The 12557-nt window shown below is 35.5% G+C and overlaps 1 protein-coding gene across 1 annotated transcript in view; it reads left to right on the top strand.

Moving 5' to 3' along the window:
• Window positions 1-11987, top strand: part of LOC124802501 (protein Njmu-R1-like) — an 85916-nt gene extending 73929 nt beyond the window's left edge. The window contains exons 7-8 of the mRNA XM_047263320.1: window positions 4759-4829; window positions 11307-11987. Of these exons, the coding sequence (XP_047119276.1) occupies window positions 4759-4829; window positions 11307-11460 (225 nt within the window). The 3' untranslated portion in view covers window positions 11461-11987. The remainder of the gene's footprint in view (window positions 1-4758; window positions 4830-11306) is intronic.
• The last annotated feature ends 570 nt before the right edge of the window (window positions 11988-12557 follow it).

A 12557-nucleotide genomic window follows, 5' to 3' on the forward strand; every position in this document is an offset into this window, starting at 1 on the left:
AGAGAGAGCCTTCGGCTACTGCCTTGTCCATGGTTAGAGGTAATGGCTGATTTGGTATTCTTGGCACATTGTTGACACGGTGGATCTCAGAATATTGAATTCCCTAATGATGTCCAAAATGGAATGCTCCAACTATCATTCTGCAATAAAAGTCTGTTAATTCCTGTCATGTGGCCATCATCATGTTCCTGTCATGTGGCCATCATCATGTTGGAAACCTTTTGATGTGAATCACCTGAGTACAAATGACAGCTCCGTCAAAGTGTTGCCCTTTTATACCTTGTGTATGCAATACTACTGCCATGTATATTTGTGCATATCACTGTCCTCTGACTTTTGTCACCTTAGTGTATATCTGAATATCTGAACTCAGGAATGTAAATTCTACATGTCTCCAATAATTTATCAGACAGATCCTGATTTTGTCAGTATATAAACACCTAATTGCAGTCTGGGTAAAATTTGTTTAAGTATTGGATGATAACAGCAGCTGAGTAGTATGGAGGAGGTGCAGTGGCTGTTTTTAAAGTAACTGATTTTCTCCTAACATGCATACATAAGATAATCTAGAAGCACTTACCATAATTATCAGTTGAGAAAATTAGTGCTAGTCATAATTTATTGTTAGTATTCTTATAAATTTGCCTTGCCTAGGAGGCTATTTACAATTTGTACAGAAACCAGGTGGCAGTTATAAGAGTCGAGGGACGTGAAAGGGAAGCAGTGGTTGGGAAGGGAGTAAGACAGGGTCGTAGCCTCTCCCCGATGTTCAATCTGTATATTGAGCAAGCAGTAAAGGAAACAAAAGAAAAATTCAGAGTAGGTATTAAAATTCATGGAGAAGAAATAAAAACTTTGAGGTTCGCCGATGACATTGTAATTCTGTCAGAGACAGCAAAGGACTTGGAAGAGCAGTTGAATGGAATGGACAGTGTCTTGAAAGGAGGATATAAGATGAACATCAACAAAAGCAAAACAAGGATAATGGAATGTAGTCTAATTAAGTCGGGTGATGCTGAGGGAATTAGATTAGGAAATGAGGCACTTAAAGTAGTAAAGGGGTGTTGCTATTTGGGGAGCAAAATAACTGATGGTGGTCGAAGTAGAGAGGATATAAAATGTAGGCTGGCAATGCCAAGGAAAGCGTTTCTGAAGAAGAGAAATTTGTTAACATCCAGTATTGATTTAAGTGTCAGGAAGGCATTTCTGAAAGTATTTGTATGGAGTGTAGCCATGTATGGAAGTGAAACATGGACGATAAATAGTTTGGACAAGAAGAGAATAGAAGCTTTCGAAATGTGGTGCTACAGAAGAATGCTGAAGATTAGATGGGTAGATCACATAACTAATGAGGAAGTATTGAATAGGATTGGGGAGAAGAGAAGTTTGTGGCACAACTTGACCAGAAGAAGGGATCGGTTGGTAGGACATGTTCTGAGGCATCAAGGGATCACCAATTTAGTATTGGAGGGCAGCGTGGAGGGTAAAAATCGTAGAGGGAGACCAAGAGATGAATACACTAAACAGATTCAGAAGGATGTAGGTTGCAGTAGGTACTGGGAGATGAAAAAGCTTGCATAGGATAGAGTAGCATGGAGAGCTGCATCAACAACAACAATTCTTATAAAAGTTGCTCATAGCAATTGCTTCTGCCTGTTAATCTATAGCTAAGCATGTTCACACCCACCTGAAGGCTGCCCTTTTTGACTGGATTGAGAGAACACTATTGTTGAATGAGTGAATGAACAGATGATGAAACACATACAAAATATCTCACAATAAACACCTGGAAAAGAAACAGTACAGGGATCTCTAATAAAGTTGAGATTAGCATTAACAGTTTTTAACAATCTTATTTGTGTAATGAGGAAGAAGAAATAATCAATGTCACGGTCACCTAGACTGACAGAAAGGTGGTCAAGAGTACTGACATTTGGTGAAAAGGGAAAAACCCACCAACACTGGTAATTATCAGTGTAACAAAGATCAAAGCTCAAGAGCCATAGCCACAGGACCACCATCAATACAGCCCCAAGGAATGTCATGTATTTGCTATGGATACATATTTCAGCAAATATTATTATGTGAACATGGCCTTTGGGTCTTGTGGTAGAAATACAGCTACAGCATCACAACACCCAATGCCTCAGCATCTTGACACTAAAATGTTCCTTGCCTGGCTTCTTGTATAAAGGATTCTGATTAGGTTTATCACATGCATATTGAAAGAAAATGTAATCAACCTATCTCCTGTACGAATGGATGCTTTTGCGGCGATATCTGTTAATAAAACATTTTCGAGTTTCAAGCTGCGTCAAGTGGTTTACTGCCCACAAACTTTCAGCAGAGATCTCCTCTGCCATTGTCAAGTGGATGACAATGGCAGAGGAGATCTCTGCCAATAACTCATGGGCAGTAAACCACTTGATGCAGCTTGAAACCCGAGAATGTTTTATTAACTTGTTTCCTCTCTTGACATTAAGGATTTCATTGTTGATATAACAGATAATGAAGCCCCAACATCTGTGCACCAAATATTGAGGTAGATGGGAATGATCAAGCCATCAGTTCATCAGATTCTTCAAGGAATGATTTCCTACCCTTATTGCTAAACCATTGTGCAGATATTGATTCCTAATTAAGTATGCTGAATGAACTTGTCCATGATTGCTGACATGAAAACATATAGTCACCCTTTTTCCTCCTTTGAGTATTACAAACAGGTAAGGCAACTTTTTTCCAAGGTGGAATGTACACTTTTTAGGTATAATTTTTGATGAGTAGAAGTGTACATGGCCAGTCTTCCTAACACTGTGTGATGATCAAAGCCCAGGCAGTTACAAATGATAAGTATTTTCTTTGCTCATACTGGCTAGCTGAGAAGACTGATATGTCTTTGTACCCCTTGTTCTTGCAATATGTGCTAGCAGAAATGCAGGATGATGTGCCTGAAAATCACCAATATTTAACTACTGGATGATACGCTACCATCTCGCAGGGAAGATGTACGTACATTTTTAGTAGATGTATGACCAAATCAGTAAATTGGGCAAAATATCATATATATATATATATATATATATATATATATATATATATATATATATATATATACATACATACATATCAATATAATGGAAGGAAACATTCCACGTGGGAAAAATTATATATAAATACAAAGATGAGGTGACTTACCGAACAAAAACGCTGGCAGGTCGATAGACACACAAACAAACACAAACATACACACAAAATTCAAGCTTTCGCAACAAATTGTTGCCTCATCAGGAAAGAGGGAAGGAGAGGGGAAGACGAAAGGAAGTGGGTTTTAAAGGAGAGGGTAAGGAGTCATTCCAATCCCGGGAGCGGAAAGACTTACCTTAGGGGGAAAAAAGGACAGGTATACACTCGCACACACGCACATATCCATCCACACATACAGACACAAGCAGACATATGTCTGCTTGTGTCTGTATGTGTGGATGGATATGTGCGTGTGTGCGAGTGTATACCTGTCCTTTTTTCCCCCTAAGGTAAGTCTTTCCGCTCCCGGGATTGGAATGACTCCTTACCCTCTCCTTTAAAACCCACTTCCTTTCGTCTTCCCCTCTCCTTCCCTCTTTCCTGATGAGGCAACAATTTGTTGCGAAAGCTTGAATTTTGTGTGTATGTTTGTGTTTGTTTGTGTGTCTATCGACCTGCCAGCGTTTTTGTTCGGTAAGTCACCTCATCTTTGTATTTATATATATATATACATATATATATATACCCCCCCTCTCTCCAAATGTCAGATGTCCGACTGTGTAATACTGCCTGCAAATGCTGAGAAGACTATATAGTAGCAATTATTATTACAGACATGTTGTGGGATATCACAGGCAAATTATTTCAGTGAGTTGCTGCATGAAGTTTGTTCCAGGAAGTTAATTTTGAGTAATATCTCTAATATGTATCTTCTGTATATGACATGTACACATTTTGATTGTTGCTGTGTAAATGAGTATAATAACGTGCCACTACTCATTCAGTTCACTTTATTTGTGCCATCTCTGCAGTCACCTTAATAAGTAGGCCATTCCTTTTTCACTGTTTTTATATCTCATTTGCCCTATTCCATGACCTGCAAAAGAGAGACTATACAAGATGGATATGGAAAGATATATGTGACTATGATTTTTTGATACATACCAACCTGGCATTGCGGAGAAAAAAATATTGCTTCTCTGTAAAATCTAGTATGAATGATATTCTCCTGATGCTTTCTTCACTAATTCAAGCCTCCTGTGACTACATGTATTGATCAGTTCTGTACTCCTTTGTTACTGTCACATGTCTTCCTTCCTGATTTGTTACCAAAGTCTCACACTAAAATTATCTTTGCAAACAAAAAACTTGTCATTAATATTTTTTATGCTGGAGAGTTCACACTCTTATTCTGGGACCATTTATACCACTATCTATCCCACAAATACAACAGCAGTAGTATTGAAACTGTATTATAAAATGTCTCTTATCTATATTATTTTGGAAATTTCTAAATCTTTGACTGTTAGTTGTTTTAAAGTATAAAGTGGATATCTTCAGGTGTCGGATTTTACCAAATTATAAAGCAAGAAGCGAAGGAATAGTAGTAAGTCTCCAGTAAAAGACAGTTATGCTAATTTTGTCACCAAATATTATTTAAGCTTTTATAATAAGCATGTCTGTCCTAAAATTCAGGTGTACAACCTACTTCATAGAATGTTAACTTTTTTTCAGACAATTAAGGACATGAACACACTGAAAAGATTCCTGAAACAATCAGAAACAGATCACTATTCATTATACAGGTAAGTTAACATATGACATTTAGAATATGAATTCTAAATTACTTTATTTCTTTGTCACATACACACATTTATTTACGAGTCTATGTCTATAATATCAATATTTACAGTATTGATCGCCTTCTCACATCAACTTGCATGTGCTTTAAGTTGAAGTATATCTGTGTTATTTATTCATCATCAAATGCTGCAATAAGTTTGATGAATATAAGCTGTATATATTTGCTGTGTAATAGTGTGAAAGAAAGATCATATAGTTTCATGGTGATCACATCTGGAAAACATTTTCAGATGAAAGGATGATATTTAAGATAAAAAGAAGGTGGAGAGCATGTATTAGGTGCTGAAACCAGAACAGAATTCTCAGAAAGATACAATTAAGAATAAGGAATCTGTAAGCTCCTAAGGCAGATTTCATGCAAGAGGTGTGGTAATTATCTCTAGGGATGACTGGTTATAGATCTGTTGCTGATCTACCCTGGATTGGTCATGGCTTAATTCATTATCACTCCAGGCTGGTGTATTCTTGCTGTAACTAATTAAACTGGTATTTAATGCAATAGCAGCATCAACTAGCCAAGACAGGAGCACCAAGAAGGAAGTAACTGATTGTGTGACTTCTATGAGTTCCTAACCAGGAGCGAATTGCATAATTTTATCTGTGCGCTTTGATAGTTTAGTTTCTTGAGTTCCTGCATATTAATTTGATATCTGATGCACAGTTCTCGCATTATGGTTTGCGTCGGAAAGTAAACTGCTTTTGTGACATACTACAAGTTCCTAATCAGGGGGAAAGTATTTAGTCTCACATGAGTGCTTCGGTAGTTCAGTTTTTGAATCTCTGCATATTAATCTAACTTATTAGACACAGTTCTTACATTTTTGTCAGGGTCTATAGTAGAGTTCTCTACTCTACAAAAAAGGAAACACCACAGATGTCAATCATTACTGGCCATGATACTTGCTTACAACATTTTCAAAAATAGTCAAGAAAGTAATGTACTCGAGTGGTTAGCCATCTCAACAGTAATGGGATACTTAGTAAACCACAGTTTGGATTTCAAAGATGCTGTTCCACTGAATCAGCAATATGCAGTTTCACTGCCAACATAACAGAGTCCTTAAACAGAAAAATGACATCAATAGGAATTTTCTGTGACTTATCCAAAGCATTTGATTGTGTGAACCATGAATTTTTGTTACAGAAATTACAATCCTGTGGTATAAATGGAACAGTGTATGAATGATTTAAGTCATATCTACAGAACAGGAAGCAAAAAGTTTCTCTATGTGCTGTAAGTGATTTAAGGAAGTTTCCCACTTCATCTAATTGGGGTGAAATTACATTAGGTGTTCCAAAGGGTTCAATCATGGGTCCCCTTCTGTTCTTGACATATGTGAATGACCTCCCTTCTTATCTGGAACAAGAAGCTAAACTGACACTGTTTACTGATGATACAAGCATCATTATTAATCCAGTGAAAGAAATTCCAATAGAAATTTATACAAATACTGTCTTTGGAAAAGTTATTGATTGTTTTTCTGCAAATGGGCTTGCTGCGAATTTCGAAAGAAAAAAAAAGTGCATCCAATTTTCTACTACAAGGAGTACAGTTCCTTCTATAAATATAACACAGTCAGTAGCCAGGGTAGAGCATCCTAAGTTTTTGAGTGTACATGCAGTATAGATGAGAATCTTAATTGAAAAATTCATATTATGGATCTCCTAAAGCAATAAGGTTCGGCAACTTTTGCAATCAGAAAAATTGCTAATTTTGAGGGTATAGAGATTATCAAGCTAACATAATTTGCTTACTTTCACTCTCTGATGTCATACGGAATAATATTTTGGAGTAACTCAACACTTAGGCAGAAATTATTCACTGCTCAAAAGAAAATTGTTAGAATAATGTGTGGTGCTCATAGTCGCACGTCTTGTAGGCATCTGTTTAAAAGGTTAGGAATCCTTATAACAACCTCACAGTTCATTTACTCAGTAATGAAGTTTGTTCTCAACAACATGGACCAGTTTATAAACAAAGGTGACATTCATGATTATAATACCAGAAGAAAGAAGGATTTACACTATCCTCTACTTAACCTATCTTTGGCACAGAAAAGCTGCTGTAAAACGTTTTTATAAATTACCAGATGAAATAAAATGTCTGACAGACAGCAGTAATAGTTTTAAAAATAAACTAAACTCATATCTCTTTGACAACTCCTCCTATAACACATATTAATTCTTGAATAGGAATAAATAAATCTATAGGTATAAATAAATAAATCTGTAGGTATAATAATATGCATTTTGTGCCATTTAAGGGAGTGGGGAAGGTAATAAAAATTTTAAACATTTATTATTATTATTATTTTTAACAAAAGAAAGAAACCTTGATTCATGTGTGCATTTCTTATGCACTTGACACATTACCGTGAGATTGAGTGATGGAACATGTAACTAATTAACTAACTATGCTGGCAACAAGACACAATCAATAACATCTCTGCACAATAGCATTGGAAATACTATAGACAACAGTGCTGTCAAAGCAGAGTTACTAAACACAGCCTTCTGAAATTCCTTCACCAAAGAAGACAAAGTAAATATTCCAGAATTCGGATCAATAACAGCTGCCAACATGAGTAACGTAGAAGTAAATATCCTCGGAGTAGTGAAGCAACTTAAATCACTTAATAAAAGTTAGTCTTCTGGTCCAGACTGTATACCAGTTAGGTTCCTTTCAGAGTATGCTGATACAATAGCTCCACAGTCATATACAACCATTCGCTTGACGAAAGATCCATATCCAAAGACTGGAAAGTTGTAAATGTCACATCCATATTCAAGAAAAGTAGTAGAAGTAATCCACTAAATTACAGGTCCATATCATTAAGATTGATATGTAGCAGGCTTTTGGAACATATATTGTGTTCAAACATTATGAATTACCTCAACAAAAAAAAGTCTATTGACACATAGTCAACATGGATTTAAAAAACATCGTTCTTGTGAAACACAACTAGCTCTTTACTCACACAAAGTGTTGAGAGCTATTGACAGGATTTCAAGTTGATTCCATATTTCTAGATTTCCAGAAGGCTTTTGACACTGTTCCACAAAAGCAGCTTGTAGTGAACTTGCGTGCTTATGGAATATCGTCTCAGTTATGTGACTGGATTCATGATTTCCTGTCAGAGAGGTCACAGTTTGTAGTAACTGACGGAAAGTCATAGAGTAAAACAGAAGTGATTTCTGGCATTCGCCAAGGTAGTGTTATAGGCCCTTTGGTGTTCCTTATCTATGTAAACCATTTAAGAGACAATCTGAGCAACCCTCTTAGGTTGTTTGCAGATGATGCTGTCATTTATCGACTAGTAAAGTCATAGGAAGATCAAAGCAGATTGCAAAATGCTTTAGAAAAGATATCTGTATGGTGTGAAAATTGGCAATTGACACTAAGTAACAAAAAGTGTGACATCATCGACATGAGTGCCAAAAGAAATCCATTAAACTTTGGTTACATGATAAATTTGTCAGATATAAAGGCAGTAAATTCAACTAAATACCTAGGAATTACAATTACGAACAACTTAAATTGGAAGGAAAACAGAAAAAGTTGTGGGGAAGGCTAACCAAAGACTGCGTTTTATTGGCAGGACACATAGAAAATGTAACGGATCTACTAGAGAGACTGCCTGCACTACACTTGTCCATTCTCTTTTAGAATACTGCTGTGTAGTGTGGGATCCATACCAGATAGGCTTGAAGGAGTACATCGAGAAAGTTCAAAGAAGGGCAGCATGTTTTGTATTATTGCAAAATAGGGAAGAGAGTGTTACCGAAATGATCCAGGGACATTATTAAAATGGAGGCGTTTTTCATTGTGGTGGAATGTTCTCACAACATTTCAGTTACCAACTTTCTCCTCTGAGTGTGAAAATATTTTGTTGAGGCCGACCTACATGAGGAGAAATGAACACCATAATAAAATAAGGGAAATCATAGCATGCACCTAAAGATATAAGTGTTCATTTTTTCCATGTGCTGTATGAGATTGGAATAATAGAGAACTATTATGATTGTGGTTCAATGAATCATCTGCCAGGCACTTAAATGTGATTTTCAGAGTATCAATGTAGATGTAGATGTAGGATATGTGTGTTGCAATGTGACACAGTTAACTTCTAGAAGAAATACACTTGCATGCATCAAATGGAAAATGTGTGTACTCAGTAATGATTATAATTAAAGTTGAGGCCCTTATAAAGGTAGCTGTCTAGTCAGAGATAAATGCTGTGAGGTGTAAAAAATTTAGAGAAATAAATAAAGATTAAATGAAATTAAAAGATGAGGAAACTAGACTGAGAAGAAGGAGAAAAAGGACACTGAAAAGAAATGATATGAAAAAGATTAGTTAAAGACCATGTAAAAACAGACTGATGCACGGCCATCGAGATAAATAAGAAAGGAAGGAGAGACATCAACAAAGACAGAGAGGTCATACTAGAAGTGAGATGAAACACTTGCAAAATGAACTCATGTAAATGGGAAGATGTTGATGTGTATTAGAAAACATGTATATAAAGGGAGATGTACCTGTTGGAAGGGTAATGAGGCAAGCAGACCAACACATTGACTCGTAGTGTTTTGTTGACTGCAACATAGAGGAGAATATTTGTAAATGGGGAATGAGTAAATAGATACACTATCAGAGGAAAAACAGTTCTTTTAGTATGTACATACATGCTGTCAAGAATAATTGTTATTGTAGTCTTGTTATAGAGTTATTGAAGGACATTGTATTTGCTGAGTGAGTGGTGTACTGGATTCACATTAGCAAATAGAGTGTTCCAAATTTCCATTCAGCAATGAGATTTAAGATTTTTGTGGGCTCCCTAAATTAGTTAAGGTGAATAACACTATGCAATAGTAAGATCCATGAGTAATTACCTTTTCCGTCCTTCTGTGATCCAAGATTTTGCTCCATTTCTAATGTCCTTAACATTGACAGGGTATCTAATACTAGTGTTCCTCCCATATTATTTACAAGATTTGTAAATAGGTACATAATTGATCAGATTAGCAGAAAGACTTCCATTGTGGAAGGATCCTCTCCTTTCCCACTAAGGCTAATCAGTCAGTTTATCACTAGAACTACATTATTATATGGATATATGGAGTTAATGATGCTTATTGATCAAAAGTAGTCATCTATGTACTGTAAGAATAAAGGCATATTTTGTGATGTGTGTTATTTTTTTGCACAACTGAAGAGCAAGGTTAACACCTGTTACGATATGTGAGAGTATGTTCTATAGGCAGGAAATGCCAGAAAAATTTATATGTCTCTGTGGTAGTTGATCAAAGAATTTGATTTTGTAATAGTGTTGGCTTGTAATAAGAATGCAAGTACCAGAATCAATCTGTCACTCCCCAGCAGAGTGTGTGCTGCTTTGAAACCACATGGCAGATTAAAAGTGCATGCTGGTCCCAGGACCTTGCATTTTGCAGGCAATGCTCTCACTGACCAAGCTCTGGAGGCATGACACATGACTCACTTGCATAGCTTTATTTCTGCCAGTTTTTGTCTCTTACCTTCCAAATTTGGATGTTTTATCATGTACATTTGTTCATTCGTTGTTGAACATATACAACCTTCTCTCCTTTTTGTTGTTCATTATTGCATCACAATACACTTCCTTTAGTTAAAGATAAATTTCTGCAAGTTTCATCTTATGAGCATTCGAAAATTGAATGACACTTCTGACATTAGTCTGGGCAATTTTGTATCCCACAGTTCATGTTAAAAATCATATAATGCACAATAAAAAGTTATTTTTATTGCCACTCATGTAACATTGAAACAAAATCTCAAGGAATCTATTTGATCTCAGATGGATTGCTGATGCCTGCACAGAATTGGTCTGCACAGTAGAAATGTGCATTAGGTTATTGTTTCTTGGATTGTCCTTATACTTCTTTTTACCAGCATGACCAGTTTTGAATAGGACTGCCTGAAATGAGCTTATGATGTAGAGTGCTGTTTTCACAGTATGACCAGTACAGGCTTCATATTTGAACTGAATATTTTAAGTTAAACATATTGACCGTATACAAAAATTTTGGTTATTCTTTCTTTTCTAATTAGCTTGAGTATGAAAATGATTCTTATAAATGTATCCATATAATGAAAGTTCATCTCTTATGGCATAACAGTGCATGATGGAGGCTACATATAATGATTTTATGTTTTACTCAGCATATTATATACAGCACACAGTTTTAATCATCTCTGTTCTATATTTTAAATAAATAGTGTTAGTGTATAATTGGCATTGGTAATTCATGTTACAGAAACATTAATTTTGTGCTAGAAATGTAATTTGTGTTAAGCAGAAATCTATGAAAGCTAATTGTTTAGCTCTGTGCTATTTTAATATTTTGTTTAATTTCTAAAATGGAAATTTATGTTACAGAGCATATACATTCCTCCTCTCTTCGGGCAACAGTGATATTCTACTGAAGCAAGTTAAAATGGAAGGGTCTTCGGCAGGGGATGTAATAGACGTACTCGAGCAACATTTGAATGAAATGAGGCCAAGGCATACTCCTATACATACTATTACCTGAATCTAATGTGCACCATGCACAAAATATTTAGGAAGATAAGGATTACCTTAGTTTTACTTTTAACAAAAAAAAAAAAAAAAAAAAAATCAGATGTCACCAATACTTTTGCGTTTCTTAAGAACTGCTCATTAGTAGCATTAAAAGACAAAATGTTATATATTTTGAGGGAGAAACCTTATAGCTGTGGAGGAAGTCAAGACATACATGATACCAGGTATGTGACAAAAATCTGCTGTCAGTTGTAAACCACATAAACAGCTGACAATAATTAATTATAGGGAGCTTACATTACTGATGACACTTTCCATATTCTATTTGCTCTTAAAGATGCTGTTAACTAGTGTCATAAGTAACTAATATAATCGCTGTTACTTAGCTGCTATTATGTACAGTAACAGCTGTTTCTGTTGTGTAGTAGTAGGAGTAGTCAGTATAATGAAACTGTAAATAATGTATAAAGTAATGTATAAATAATACAGATATAAAATATAAATATAAAAGTAATGTATAAAACCAAATTTAAAATATCCAATGTGAGTTAGATTTTTTTAATAATATCTTTGGTTGTTGTTGCTGTGTATTTGCATATTTGGTATTTGATGTTTAATACCAAGATCATCATACACCATCAAGAGGATGGCAAAGATAATATGGAAACAGTAGTATTAACACCTCATTCCTGGAGTTTGTTTTATAACTTATCTGCAATACAGTGGTGATGTATTTTTACTTTTCATTTGGGCAACATCATCTCTAGAATGTTCCAAGCTGCTACTACACTCTGAGTATTTAGGTGTAACATTGACAAATGGTCACACACATACAAATGCATTTATATTGAAGTACATGAGATGATTCATAGGCTACTGCATCAGCAAAATAGTCTACAACCCTTCATATGTAGATGACATTACTGCAGTGAAGTCACTGAAGAGATATGTTTTATGTAACACTCACATTATTTGACACTTGGTTCTACTAAGTAACTTATCAGTGGAAAGAGAGAGCTGGCCATTAGTAAATCAAAACGCAGAGAGTAGACGGTGTCTGACATGAATTATCAAATTGTGTGGTAGACACATTATAGGAAAAAGAAG

Source organism: Schistocerca piceifrons, chromosome 6 (assembly GCF_021461385.2).
Source record: "Schistocerca piceifrons isolate TAMUIC-IGC-003096 chromosome 6, iqSchPice1.1, whole genome shotgun sequence".
Lineage (NCBI taxonomy): Eukaryota > Metazoa > Arthropoda > Insecta > Orthoptera > Acrididae > Schistocerca > Schistocerca piceifrons.